Source organism: Bombus affinis, chromosome 16 (assembly GCF_024516045.1).
Source record: "Bombus affinis isolate iyBomAffi1 chromosome 16, iyBomAffi1.2, whole genome shotgun sequence".
Lineage (NCBI taxonomy): Eukaryota > Metazoa > Arthropoda > Insecta > Hymenoptera > Apidae > Bombus > Bombus affinis.
This window is the reverse complement of record NC_066359.1, coordinates 4,762,629-4,778,360: the sequence shown is the minus strand read 5'-3', so window position 1 is coordinate 4,778,360 and position 15,732 is coordinate 4,762,629. Positions and strand designations below refer to the sequence as shown.

The 15,732-nt window shown below is 36.4% G+C and overlaps 1 protein-coding gene across 6 annotated transcripts; it reads right to left on the bottom strand.

The window, feature by feature from the left end:
* Nucleotides 1–859: 859 nt before the first annotated feature.
* On the bottom strand, nucleotides 860–10,679 carry LOC126925762 (thymic stromal cotransporter homolog). Of its 6 annotated transcripts, XM_050741702.1 has the most exons (11): nucleotides 10,218–10,679; nucleotides 9,825–9,892; nucleotides 9,057–9,150; nucleotides 5,373–5,595; nucleotides 4,493–4,723; nucleotides 3,372–3,723; nucleotides 2,682–3,077; nucleotides 1,960–2,097; nucleotides 1,702–1,785; nucleotides 1,351–1,507; nucleotides 860–1,262 (listed from the first exon to the last, which is right to left on the bottom strand). In XM_050741702.1, the coding sequence occupies exons 4-11, from the start codon at nucleotides 5,382–5,384 to the stop codon at nucleotides 1,148–1,150; spliced, it is 1,485 nt and encodes a 494-aa protein (XP_050597659.1). In that variant the 5' UTR covers nucleotides 5,385–5,595; nucleotides 9,057–9,150; nucleotides 9,825–9,892; nucleotides 10,218–10,679; the 3' UTR covers nucleotides 860–1,147. The 6 variants fall into 6 exon arrangements, with proteins under 6 accessions (XP_050597659.1, XP_050597660.1, XP_050597663.1 ...); XM_050741703.1 differs by lacking the exon at nucleotides 9,057–9,150; XM_050741706.1 differs by lacking the exons at nucleotides 9,057–9,150; nucleotides 9,825–9,892; nucleotides 10,218–10,679 and adding exons at nucleotides 5,890–6,206; nucleotides 6,576–6,724.
* Between the last annotated feature and the right edge of the window lie 5,053 nt (nucleotides 10,680–15,732).

Below are 15,732 nucleotides of genomic sequence, written 5' to 3'. Positions count from 1 at the left end.
TATTGCCACCATTTGTCGAAAACTTAAGATGATAAACAATGATCCTACATCCTTGACACGTTTGGTGTGGACACCTGATGAATAGTAATTAACTAATCGAAAGTTAAACACAGCATGATTTTGCATTCACCAGATGGTGGATTATTCTCAGATGAGGACAAAAAAACGAATGTAAAGATCGAAATGAAATGTAAATATTAGTTGATCAAAGTGCACATTCCTTTTTGCCATTAGTCATTGATTTGAATACTAAAACAGTATGATGCATGTTTATGTTAATAAGTCTCGTCAGACTAACAAAGAAAGAAAAGTATATAATTCCAATTAATTCGCGTCACTAGACCAATTAATTTGCGAAGCAAACACAACACATTGTAACTTTTAATATCTTTTGTACAAATAAAATTAACGATTATATATTTAACAATCGTATAATAACAATCTAAAGAAATTTTCCAACATGGTCAATTCGCGTCACTAGGGATTAATTTGTGAGGGAAAAACAACACATTTGAATTAGAACATTTTTATATAAATATAATTTATATAAAATATATAATATATTAACATATGATAAATATGATATTGTATATTAAAAATCTAAGGAAATTTCTCAACATGGTGAATTAGGAGTTTTTGCATTAATTAAAGTTTTCTTCTTTTATACATGTAATTTGTGATGTATGGACTATAGATATCTAGTAATAAAATATTAATCATTGCACTACAGATACTTAAACATATTCACATTTTTATAAACACAGCTAATGAAATATAGGTCTTATGGTTTGCATCAATGAAATCTGAAGAACTTATTCTATACAAAATTTGTGACTCATAGGGGTTTAATAATACAATATTAATCATTAGACGGCGGATATTTATATAAAATGGAAATTTACAATAAAAAAAACTATACAGATCATGGTTAGTATACAGATCATCAGTACACACCATATGTTTGTATCAAATATAAGAAAATTTGTTCTGCTATTATTTTACAAATATCTCTTTGTATCCTACATATCTTTGACTATATTCTATTAAAAATCAGCAGCCTATTAATCAAACATATATCTTACAAAATAAAAAGAAAATTAAAATTAGATTTGTCTAAGATTTAATCGCATATATTTTCATTTGAAGATCATCTACTTGTGTTTCGACTCATAGTAGAAGGTATAAATGAACAGTCAGTTTCATTATCTATATATTCTATGTGTTCTAAATGTGTTCTATTCTTCATAGAAAACTGAATTATTCTGAAACATAATTAAAGTGAATATATAATATACGTGTTAGTCTGATAAAATGCTTTATATTTTCATCTTATGAATTTTTTATACTCACAGAATAAGAATTAAAATGGACACTTGAGTGACAAAGGTCAGCCAATAAATTGAGCCAGGTGCTGAGTCTATGGTTGCATTATATAGCTGGGAATATAATATGCCACTGAACAAAGGCACTGCATTATCACAAACTGATAAAATTGCAAATACCTTCCCTGTGAATTGCCATGAAAATTGTTAATAGGAAATATTAAAATGAAATTGATAATCCGAAGTTATCATACAATCAATTATTTAAAAAATTAAAATTGTTCAAAGTTATGATTATATTCAAAATTATAATCAAGGGAAATTATTATATAAAAAAACTGATTCTCAATTTTGCGAAAAGATATCACAATTTAAGTACCTCGTTCGTCCACAGGAACTAGTTTTGAGGTCATTGACCTCAAGACTGGTGCCACGATTGGTCCAAGAGCAGCTACAGCAGCACCTAAAATTATAAAATATGTTTATCGTACGGTTATTCTCGAATATAATTTCCAAAATCTTAATTTATTTTAAAAAATATAGAAATAGAAAATCAATAAAAATATTTAAAAAAGTGATAACTATTTTTAGTTGTACTTGATGATTATGTTAATGAATAATTGTAGTTTCTTATTACCAACATAGAATAATTCTGGTATCTCGGCTAAGACGAATATTACTCTTCCAGAAGCATGAGCAATAGCGCCAATGGCTACCATAACAGTATCTCTAATTCCCATCAGTTTGCTCATTACTGGCACGCCGATTAGCATCGCTGAAATAAAGATAAAGTTACGCCAATGCATTTCAGTGTCGTGATTATTCAATAACCGTTTCTCACAGAGAAAACCACTCTTTCAGCCAGTGAAAGTATTCTAATGGAGAATGTCAACTTTCACTGATATGAAACAACATGGAAAATATTTGTCTGACTTGATGTTTAGCTTCCTTCAGACAAATTATGATGGTTACAATAATTTTTAGACTCTATAATCAACTATAAGCTTCTCGCAAATTTTTCGCATTTCATATATAAGGATATTTTTATATAAGAATATAAATTCTTATAAAAATTTGTAAAAAGAAATTGCTAATTGGTAATAAGGCTCAAAACTTGTTCCTATGAAGGAAAAAGGTACATAAACTACATATATCTTTTCATAAAAGTGAGAATAAGTTTTCTGAATTACAATAAATCTTTCTTCAAATTGACTTTAATTTCAATTCTTTTAAAAATAATTGTAGCTTTACCACATTTCAATTTTTCAAATAATTGACAGTGTGATAATTTCCTATACAGCTTTCTATACGATATTCGTCATAAATTTTTCAAAGAAAACAAATCTTATTGTAACTGACCTATCACAAAGGTAGCTGATTGGAATGTTCTGAAATTGCTAAATTTTCTCACGTCCCACTTGAATTTTAATTGAGTATACAAGAAACTCATAGGTTTCTCGTCTCTTTGGAAAGTATATAGCATCATGATGACCAGAAGAAGCCACAGGTGAAGCTTTCCATGATTTGGCCTGTTCTTGGTCATTGTCCTCACAGTTGCCATCACGTGTTTCTTATCAAAGTAGTCAGTTAACAAATTAGTACCTGCCAGTGACTGTTGCTGAGGCAGTGTTTGCCACTTTAGTCTAACCAGTGAGTACAAAATGGCTAAAGCTAGTAAAGTGGAGTTTATACTGAACATTATGGTATAGGATGATTTGACAACATTTGAGTAAAGATAAGAGCCCAGAGCCACACCTGTAATAAAAAAATGTATTATTTACATTTCCTCTCTTTTTTCTAATATATATTTAATACTTTTATGATCATTAATTTTTCGTTTTTTATTAATAAATTGTGCATGTTCATCATCTACAAGTTCTCTTCTCTCAAAACTTATAATATTTAAGTTATAATATTTAAGTCTTGTCTCTTTTCATATCTTCATAAACATATAAATTTACATAAACATCCACAATTCATTTGTTAATATATAAATCTTCAAAATCATTATACTTTTCAAAACTAAGTAAAATATAGAATTTTATTTACCAGTAGGCATAGTGCTGAGGTAAACCACATCTAAAATGGTAATCCTTAGAGTTCTTTGCTGAACGGATGATATGTCTGATATATATGCAAAACAGGAACCAAAAATAGCGACATCTCCTCCTAACATGCCCATAGGAAGACTCGCTGTATATACTATAGTATTTAGATCCCATGTATCCATCATGGAATTAATTACAACCATAAAAGAATAGATGAACTTTCCTAGTAGCCCAATAATTAGCGGCAGTTTTCGACCACGTCGATCGCTCCAGTTCCCAAAAAATAGAGCTAGTATTATAGGCACCACATGGCCTGCTATGTTATTCCATTGATGGAAACTTGACACTGTTACCTGAAAATATTCATATTATATTTTAGAAAAATATATATAGTGTGTCCCAAGCCTTAAAAGTCAAACTTCATCAATATATTCAAAGTATATAATGCGCTTGGGTCTCTGCCTATATATTTCTACCTCCCACCCACTTGTCAAGATTCCATTCACATATCCCCTCTTATATATAATATTAAAAATTAACAATATATCTGGATTGGAATTTTTATATAGATGTAGTGTGTAAAAATATTTAACAGTATAATAGAGAATTTGTTAAATTTTGCTTGATTATACTCATGTTTGGCTTATAAATTATGGAATGCCCAATATACTAAAATATTCTATCTTTTATTAATATCATTTACTATTATATTTAATATTCAACATCATATTATATTTTATCATGAATTTTTCCATTTTGTCAGAATTTTATATATATAAGATTAAACAGTACTCAATTTTGCAATCCTGATACCATTGAAAAAAACAATTAACATATTTCGATTAAAAAATTCGGTTCTTACAACATCGTCATATTTATCTTACAGTGTGAAAAATGTTTGTTCTTCTGAAGTGCTTATATTCTTATCTTAAGTATTACGACAAATATATCGTTCAAAGATCTTGTAAAATATATCGTCATCGTTGCTTTCTTTCTCTCGCACTCTATCAACGCAACGAATCTTAAATCTTTAATTATTTGAGCGAGATGGGTTTTAAGATACATTCCTGCTCTTAATCTTCCCGACCTTTTTAGATTACACAGTACATGTATTATACATACCTGTACTTTGGTGTTTATCGTCGCGTTATCCTTCAGATTAGCGCAAATTTCTTCTGAATAACCGTGATCGACTCGACACGCTTTGTAGACGAAAAAAGCTTGTTCCACGACAGAAGTGATCATGAATGCCATCATGTACAGCCACATCGTTGGCTCCACCGACACTTTCTCCATCCATCGGAAGTATTTTCTCCATTTTTGGCTGGATATTGTATTCTCGTTGAAGTTCAACTAAGAAAAAAGACATTTTTTATCTGCAATATTCATCATAATCTTCTGGATTTTCGTCGATGAAAAAAGTTCATTTGTCATTCGTTAATTTTGATGGAAGGATTAAAGTAGTGATTGTGGAAATTCCATAGAAAAAATTCGGTAAAGTGTGGTCTGAAAAATATTACAATTAGGAAATATTCTCTTTGTTTTCACTGTGATACTGTTATCTCGAAATTACATAGGAATTATACAAAAATTAATGGACTGTTTGACTTACATGATTTAATTAAATTATTTAATTAAATGCAATTATCGATTATTCAATTTTATATTGAATGAAATAATTGTATCTAATTAAATTAGTATTTCTTCAAATTGTATTAAGAAAATAAATAAAAGATCATAATGACATGGTGCGATTTGAAAATATCGTAATTTAATTTAATAATGGATAAATAGAACAGTAATTCAAGATATTAATCCCACAATTTAAGAACAATAATTCATTCATTCTCTCAGGGATTAAAAATAATTATTACAATGGAATATTTAATAGCGTAAGTTATTTTAAATTGCCTTAAAATAAGGAAGAAAGCCAATAATAAATATAAGTAATGGGAACAGAGAGGAAATGATAAAGAAATAGAAGTATAATTGATTTATTTACCTCACTGCTCATGATTATTGTTTAATTTAGAATGACGTTCGGTGTCAAAGACAAGCCCGCCAATTGAACCATTTCACGTGATCATTCTGACTTTCTTGCAGCTTGGTATCGCTTATGCTTAGAACTCTACGTCGAGATCCCGATTTCTTGCACCGAGATGGCATAAAAACTGCAAAGATAAGTAAAAACGGTGTCCCCCACTCTTTGTAAACATCGACCCTCTCTGCAACGAATATCATCCAGTTTCCTTATTAAAACATTTAACAAACCATAAAATTGTATTAAAAGAGAAAAAGAAAATTTCCGGTAAGATTCTACATAAAAGAAATTCAACGGCGTAATAATTATTTTAATTTTGAAACCAAGTTGGATGAGGCAATACGTGTTTTCTATAAATTTTCAAGTTTATCCGAATTAAAATTATTTTCAAACATATATCTCAAACAATTTTGCCCCGATCAAATATTCAATGTTCGACGCTTCAAACAGAGATTACTATTATTAACTTAGTATTAACCTAAATTAACCACAGCTTAAACCTTCGTACTGGGGAGGACCCATTGGTTCGTTTCACGCAGTGATTCGAGCGCGTGACCATGTTTGTTTAGGTTTGATTCCTTTGGAATTCGAAGTATTGGTGCCAATGTAATAGGTTCAATGGGTTACTAAACTTTTCATATATAATCTTACGAAGTGTAGAATGATTGACTTCAATTGGCTAATAAGATTTTATTATCTCAAAATAGACCGCGTTCACGGATCGTGCTGTGTCTTCGGCGTCAGTTTAAGTTAGGTAGTCGATGGCAATAGGAATATTTTCAAATTTGTTGAACCCTGTAAGCGTAGAATGCGACAATAAAAGCTCAGGTCAAGACGAATTTGATTTTTCGTTATTAAACGACGAAATTACATCTAGTAATGTCTCGTATAGAATACTTGACGATAGAGAAACGGTGACGAAGATAGTATTTGAAATGTAAACATACATAAAATATTAAAATACAATAGTTTTATATGTTAATTTGTATGTGAAATTATTTTAAGTTAGCTGTAAGGAATACGACAAATATTACGGCAAATCGTCTCGATTTGTTCGATAGGCGAAGAAGTTCTCGAGAGCTGAGGGTTGATATTAAAATATAAGTCGTATTAGAAGATTTCATTATTCTATTCCAATTTCATTTATATCTAGTTTATACTTACAGAATCGACTTTTGGGACACCTGATTGGTTACCTGAATATCTATAGATAATTTTAAACGTGTCGAAAAATATATTTTTATTTAATATAATCCTAAACAAACATGATCTTATAATTTTAACACGATTGTTCAAAGTAATGTGAAAATCATTTTAGAAAAATTAAAGTATCACACACAATCGATATTAACGAACCATCGTCTTCCCAATTTCCCACTATCGATAGGCAATTGAATTCTGTGTCTCGTTTCACGTCATACACTATCAAGAAATAGTATTCTGTTTCGGTTAAATAACCACTGTCCTTATCATTGTATATGTATCATTTTTTTGATCTACTAAACTCTAACCTTTGAGCGATAATCCGTTAGAGGAGCTCCCCCCTCAATGACCCCCCGTCTTACGGGACATCTATATTTGTCAATGATAAAAATAAGCATTTGTTTCGCAAAAAAATGATATATACAAAGCCCACAGAAATAGTTTAAGAAGTGCTATTGTACAAAAAGTCTCTGGTAGTGGTACCGACAGTTCTTTTATATTAATTAATATAGTCTTATAATGTACCGTATCAAACCGTATTAAAAAATCTACGTTATTCGACCACCAACCGAATTGTGTATTTGTTAGTGCTTCGTCTACTAGTCGAGTTCCTTTTTTACCGACAATATCGACGAAGAAGGTTATGGAGAAAGACGATGGATGTTAGAGAAAAGAAGGAAACGTCTTGACCGGTCGTTGACGTGTACTTGTTTTTGCGTTCACGACGATTTCACAACTCGCGTATTTCAACACTCGGAAGTTACTATTTAGTTAACTGTTATCGGTTACCGCAGCTTATTGCGGTTTATAATTAAGAATGAGAAAGCAACGTTCTCGATAACTAAAAGTGGTCACTGATTTGATATAGATAGGTAGTTTATCTGGAAATTAATCCTGATTTTTCAAAATTTTAAGCAATTTTTCAACCTATTCGTACCAAGCCAGATTCATAATATAACAAAACTTTTCCTGTTGCTTAATATGTACACAGTTGATTAGCGATCACATAAACGAAATATACTATTGGGTTGGCAACTAAGTGATTGCGGATTCTGTTAATACCGCCTAATGACAATCACTTGGTTGCCAAATCAATACTTACGTAAGAGAAAAATTATTGAAGGAGATAAATAAAATGATCTACGTATTTTTTAGTCGTAAAAAATATTTATGTAAGTGATAGATGCAGTAGAACCTGCATTATATGAACACCCGTTATGTGGATCTTCTATCATATGAACAACATATTTCCTATTACAGTGCTATATTTAAACATAACAAGCGTTTACATGTTTGCTTCTATAGGATTTCTACTAATTATAGGCTTGATTACGAACGATGATGTAATTAAAATTCATAAAAAATTGAGTTTAGAAGACTGCGATAATTTGGTAGGGCAATATCTGGTGGAGCATGAAAAACGAAACACTGAAGACAGTATAGGATAAATTTTCGCTGCATTAAATGGTAGAGAAAAATTAGAAAATGAACATTATTATTATAGAATTGAGTGCAAATTATTATATGTAGCCTTGTAATATGAAATTTCTGTCTAACGCAACAGAGTGATACTAATTTCAGCAATTCGATAAAAATTATAATAGTCGAGCACATTTTATCGACAAAGTTATCTTATCCACAGCAATAACGAAAATGTACCATCTCATTTCGAGGCAAAATGCAAATACCATAAAGCTAATTGTATCGAAGAAATTATGCGATTTAGCTGGCAAAAAAATTTCGTCGATAAAAAAAGAAGAGGATTGAAAAATATTGTCTTTTTCATTTTGTTTTCTACGTGTGAAGTTACTGTTCTATTATGTGAAAGTTCGCGCGAAAATTCTTTTACGCGAACACTTTGGTCTCCTGGTGGTTTTGAGTTTGGTAACTGATAGTAGCCAATTGTGCAAATCGGAAAGCCAAAAGCAATGTGTACGACTAGGAAATTAAAATAATTCACTACAGAAGAGAACAATTTACCATAATACTACGAATACTTCGATTTTTTCAAATTTCATAAAACTGTAAGAGCAAGACGATAAAGAAAAATTTAACAGAAGAAATATTGTACAAAGCCTTGAGCTTCCTTTCGTCACCATGGTGTAAAACAATTAAATTTAATAACATAAATTGACAAAGAAATCTTCCGATAATGACGTATAGAATTGATGCAACATTTGTCTTTAATGAGACATTTTATTAACGTATATACACTAGCTAGAAGGATCTTTATATCTTTATTTCCTAATAGTGTTTCTTCGTCAGATAATATACGTATCATTCTAATAATAACATATAATTATAAATAATGATACATTTTTATAATACAAAATGTAATTTTTGTTCTAAATTGATCGCTATGTAAGTGGTATAAAATATAATGTTGCACAAATATTTTGTGTAATCCTTCTACATGTATTGTGTAATAGTATACTGATTTACCTTTGTCACATGTTCACTAACAGCAAGTCCAATGATCCAGTTACACAATAATGGTGGCACAACAACGATAATAGTGGTTCATAAGAAGCAATATCTTTCGAAGCATATCGTAAAGAATAAAAAAGAAAATATATTAGAAATGTATTAAATCATACTAGCAGCAGTAGCGCGATAACCACGTGCCGCTACTAGAAACTTGAGAACTGCTATCGACCATACATAGTAAAATAGCACTGCTGCCAACGTTTGACTTCCAACTAGCCCTACGTAACAAGGAACATTTAGCGCGGTAAAGACTAGACTTGATTCAAATTTGTAACTATACACGCGTAGTTGATTGAAAGAGATTCGATTCAGCCACAGCAATCATTTTCAACTTTCACATCAACAATTTTACATAATGTTATATTGAGCTATATCAAATGGTATTTTTAACGTGGCTCCAGTGCTATTTCATTTGCTTTTTCAGGGATTAATAAATATTATTCGTAAGAATAATAAAAGCGCGGGAAGTAGGAAACGGTTTAAAAATAGTATCGTTTTCCAATGAAATAAAATTGGCTCGTGTTGAACTGTAGAAAAGCTAACTACACTCCAATCTCGATGATTTTTAGGTATGTTGTAGAAATCGATATTTTCAATAATTTGTTCCTATATACAGGGTGTTCAGGAAATTTAAGATGTGATTCTAGAAGCGGAAATAAAACGAAAATCAACAATAAAGAACTGCATTTTCGGCTTTGCTTTTCGATATGCAAAAATACTTACATTCTTGGCTTTTCAGCCACTGTTAGAACATTCCCAAAGAAGATGAAGAAGTTGAAGCAGTGATATATCTATAACAAAACATAAGATATCATTAATATTATTAATAAATAATACAAACTTGGAACTTTAGCACTTTAATAAAGAGTAAACTCGAACACGTATGTAAATTGGAACTCTAATATAAAAGTTTGAGAATAAAACATTCAGTGATTTTTAATGAGTATTAGACAGTTTCATTATACTTTAACGTTAAGACTTTACAACTTTATTTCAATTAAAAAGGACATTTACAACTTTCTAATATATCAATCATTTTTATTTTATAATTAACAATATTTCAAACAAAATATAATAAATAGAACAAATTGAAATACATTATATAAAACTACTTACATTCTTGAGCTCCTGGAGAGGCTTTATCCTCTTGAGGGAGGCACTGACTCTAATACCGAAAATAAATATTCAAAAAAATAAATATATAAGAAAAGAAAAATAAAAGACTACGTTACCGCGACCGCATAAATTATGATCGACGAACAAGGACTCTAATATCGCGTAACAAATTTCTTTGATAAAATTTTATTACTTTCGCGAGTGATTACTCGATCGAATTTAATCAAAACTATAGTGATCTTAAAATATTGAAAAGAAACTATCGCGTAGCAAACACTGACTCTACAACCGCATTGCGCGCGGTTACAACTATTCCAACGGTGTGTCCAACTGCGACCAACGTTGCCCAACGGTGTCCCACGCTGCAGTCCAGTCTGGATCGTACAAAATTCTGTTCGCGGCATTTGGAGTTCCAAACCGGACTGGTGCGTAGTTCTTAGCTTGGTATCGTTTTTCAAAGATTAATCAACTGATTAATTTTGGGAAACCGATGCCAATTACCAGGTCTCACCACGTGGAGGTGACTACGCAAGAGACCCGCCCATGGGTTATTTAACATTACACATCGATCTCGACATTCAAGCCATTGGCAGAATGTCGAGTTCCAACTCTACTTGACCATGGGCCTGCGTAAAGAAATAGTTGTTTCGTAGTCTAACTGCGAAACACATATCTCCAACGCAGCACTTACATGAATCTTTACAAACGTAGAACAAAACATACATAACGCAAAACACAAATCTCCCACACAACGATTACATAGATCAGTACAAATATTGTACAATAATTGGCATCCCTATTGGCAGCATTCGGTATCAAAGACACATTTATCTAACTTGGAACGAATGAAAGAAAATGAAGCTAACGAACGAACTAACAAACCTACGCGACATACCCCCGTGCACCGGATAACCCTAAGGATCAGCGGAAAGCCTAAGAATTGACCGTAACTCCATTTCTGTTTCGCCGTTTGAAACTTACACGAGTCACGGTCGATGGCGCCGACCGATGATGCTAGTGATCCACTGGTGATCCAGCCGTCGATCCAGCACATTGGCCGGCAACTTAACACACTCCAACTGAACAAGTGGAACCCGGAGAGGGGCCGCTGAACAGGATTACGAAGGCGTGGCCTCAACTGAACAGTGGGGCCCACCCTCGCGGGACCGAGCAGGATTACGGAGGACGTGAAATTGCAGGTCCCTGACCGAGTACCGAAGTACCAATCGGACAGGACTGCAGATCGACGACTGAATCCCCAAGAGAATCATAATCATCACCGGCGCGACGACAACTCCCGTGACGCGATGCAAACGTCGAGCAGTCATGGAGCAGTCACCAAGACAGAGGTGTCCTTAGGGCGACTTACGAATCCAAAGAGTTGGCCAGTGCACGTTGACCCGCACGTACCCGGAATACGCGCGAGCGAGTACGTCACGGTATAGTTTGATAGATCTGACCGTTAGCCGATAAATCGCGGGAACAATGTTTCCAGTGTGGTAAGCGAGGGGATCAAGAGAGACGAGATTTCTATTTTTCGTTCCAAGCTAGATGAGTATCTTCGTACAGAATGAGCTTACAAAGCACATAACATAGGTATCTATCTTATGATTAATTAAGACTAAAACGCACACATTCCACGGTGTCCCACGGTGTCCCACGGTGTCCCACGGTGTCCAACGGTGTCCCACGGTGTCCCACGGTGTCCAACGGTGTCCAACGTGGTCCAACGGTGACCTACGAAGCAGTCCAGTCTGGATCATCCAAAATTCTGTTCGCGGCATTTGGAGGTCCAAACCGGACTGGTGCGTAGTTCTTAGCTTGGTATCGTTTTTCAAAGATTAATCAACTGATTAATTTTGGGAAAACGATGCCAATTACCAGGTCTCACCACGTGGAGGTGACTACGCAAGAGACCCGCCCATGGGTTATTTAACATTACACATCGATCTCGACATTCAAGCCATTGGCAGAATGTCGAGTTCCAACTCTACTTGACCATGGGCCTGCGTAAAGAAATAGTTGTTTCGTAGTCTAACTGCGAAACACATATCTCCAACGCAGCACTTACATGAATCTTTACAAACGTAGAACAAAACATACATAACGCAAAACACAAATCTCCCACACAACGATTACATAGATCAGTACAAATATTGTACAATAATTGGCATCCCTATTGGCAGCATTCGGTATCAAAGACACATTTATCTAACTTGGAACGAATGAAAGAAAATGAAGCTAACGAACGAACTAACAAACCTACGCGACATACCCCCGTGCACCGGATAACCCTAAGGATCAGCGGAAAGCCTAAGAATTGACCGTAACTCCATTTCTGTTTCGCCGTTTGAAACTTACACGAGTCACGGTCGATGGCGCCGACCGATGATGCTAGTGATCCACTGGTGATCCAGCCGTCGATCCAGCACATTGGCCGGCAACTTAACACACTCCAACTGAACAAGTGGAACCCGGAGAGGGGCCGCTGAACAGGATTACGAAGGCGTGGCCTCAACTGAACAGTGGGGCCCACCCTCGCGGGACCGAGCAGGATTACGGAGGACGTGAAATTGCAGGTCCCTGACCGAGTACCGAAGTACCAATCGGACAGGACTGCAGATCGACGACTGAATCCCCAAGAGAATCATAATCATCACCGGCGCGACGACAACTCCCGTGACGCGATGCAAACGTCGAGCAGTCATGGAGCAGTCACCAAGACAGAGGTGTCCTTAGGGCGACTTACGAATCCAAAGAGTTGGCCAGTGCACGTTGACCCGCACGTACCCGGAATACGCGCGAGCGAGTACGTCACGGTATAGTTTGATAGATCTGACCGTTAGCCGATAAATCGCGGGAACAATGTTTCCAGTGTGGTAAGCGAGGGGATCAAGAGAGACGAGATTTCTATTTTTCGTTCCAAGCTAGATGAGTATCTTCGTACAGAATGAGCTTACAAAGCACATAACATAGGTATCTATCTTATGATTAATTAAGACTAAAACGCACACATTCCACGGTGTCCCACGGTGTCCCACGGTGTCCCACGGTGTCCCACGGTGTCCCACGGTGTCCCACGGTGTCCCACGGTGTCCAACGGTGTCCAACGGTGTCCAACGTGGTCCAACGGTGACCTACGAAGCAGTCCAGTCTGGATCATCCAAAATTCTGTTCGCGGCATTTGGAGGTCCAAACCGGACTGGTGCGTAGTTCTTAGCTTGGTATCGTTTTTCAAAGATTAATCAACTGATTAATTTTGGGAAAACGATGCCAATTACCAGGTCTCACCACGTGGAGGTGACTACGCAAGAGACCCGCCCATGGGTTATTTAACATTACACATCGATCTCGACATTCAAGCCATTGGCAGAATGTCGAGTTCCAACTCTACTTGACCATGGGCCTGCGTAAAGAAATAGTTGTTTCGTAGTCTAACTGCGAAACACATATCTCCAACGCAGCACTTACATGAATCTTTACAAACGTAGAACAAAACATACATAACGCAAAACACAAATCTCCCACACAACGATTACATAGATCAGTACAAATATTGTACAATAATTGGCATCCCTATTGGCAGCATTCGGTATCAAAGACACATTTATCTAACTTGGAACGAATGAAAGAAAATGAAGCTAACGAACGAACTAACAAACCTACGCGACATACCCCCGTGCACCGGATAACCCTAAGGATCAGCGGAAAGCCTAAGAATTGACCGTAACTCCATTTCTGTTTCGCCGTTTGAAACTTACACGAGTCACGGTCGATGGCGCCGACCGATGATGCTAGTGATCCACTGGTGATCCAGCCGTCGATCCAGCACATTGGCCGGCAACTTAACACACTCCAACTGAACAAGTGGAACCCGGAGAGGGGCCGCTGAACAGGATTACGAAGGCGTGGCCTCAACTGAACAGTGGGGCCCACCCTCGCGGGACCGAGCAGGATTACGGAGGACGTGAAATTGCAGGTCCCTGACCGAGTACCGAAGTACCAATCGGACAGGACTGCAGATCGACGACTGAATCCCCAAGAGAATCATAATCATCACCGGCGCGACGACAACTCCCGTGACGCGATGCAAACGTCGAGCAGTCATGGAGCAGTCACCAAGACAGAGGTGTCCTTAGGGCGACTTACGAATCCAAAGAGTTGGCCAGTGCACGTTGACCCGCACGTACCCGGAATACGCGCGAGCGAGTACGTCACGGTATAGTTTGATAGATCTGACCGTTAGCCGATAAATCGCGGGAACAATGTTTCCAGTGTGGTAAGCGAGGGGATCAAGAGAGACGAGATTTCTATTTTTCGTTCCAAGCTAGATGAGTATCTTCGTACAGAATGAGCTTACAAAGCACATAACATAGGTATCTATCTTATGATTAATTAAGACTAAAACGCACACATTCCACGGTGTCCCACGGTGTCCCACGGTGTCCCACGGTGTCCCACGGTGTCCCACGGTGTCCCACGGTGTCCCACGGTGTCCCACGGTGTCCAACGGTGTCCAACGGTGTCCAACGGTGTCCAACGGTGTCCAACGTGGTCCAACGGTGACCTACGAAGCAGTCCAGTCTGGATCATCCAAAATTCTGTTCGCGGCATTTGGAGGTCCAAACCGGACTGGTGCGTAGTTCTTAGCTTGGTATCGTTTTTCAAAGATTAATCAACTGATTAATTTTGGGAAAACGATGCCAATTACCAGGTCTCACCACGTGGAGGTGACTACGCAAGAGACCCGCCCATGGGTTATTTAACATTACACATCGATCTCGACATTCAAGCCATTGGCAGAATGTCGAGTTCCAACTCTACTTGACCATGGGCCTGCGTAAAGAAATAGTTGTTTCGTAGTCTAACTGCGAAACACATATCTCCAACGCAGCACTTACATGAATCTTTACAAACGTAGAACAAAACATACATAACGCAAAACACAAATCTCCCACACAACGATTACATAGATCAGTACAAATATTGTACAATAATTGGCATCCCTATTGGCAGCATTCGGTATCAAAGACACATTTATCTAACTTGGAACGAATGAAAGAAAATGAAGCTAACGAACGAACTAACAAACCTACACGACATACCCCCGTGCACCGGATAACCCTAAGGATCAGCGGAAAGCCTAAGAATTGACCGTAACTCCATTTCTGTTTCGCCGTTTGAAACTTACACGAGTCACGGTCGATGGCGCCGACCGATGATGCTAGTGATCCACTGGTGATCCAGCCGTCGATCCAGCACATTGGCCGGCAACTTAACACACTCCAACTGAACAAGTGGAACCCGGAGAGGGGCCGCTGAACAGGATTACGAAGGCGTGGCCTCAACTGAACAGTGGGGCCCACCCTCGCGGGACCGAGCAGGATTACGGAGGACGTGAAATTGCAGGTCCCTGACCGAGTACCGAAGTACCAATCGGACAGGACTGCAGATCGACGACTGAATCCCCAAGAGAATCATAATCATCACCGGCGCGACGACAACTCCCGTGACG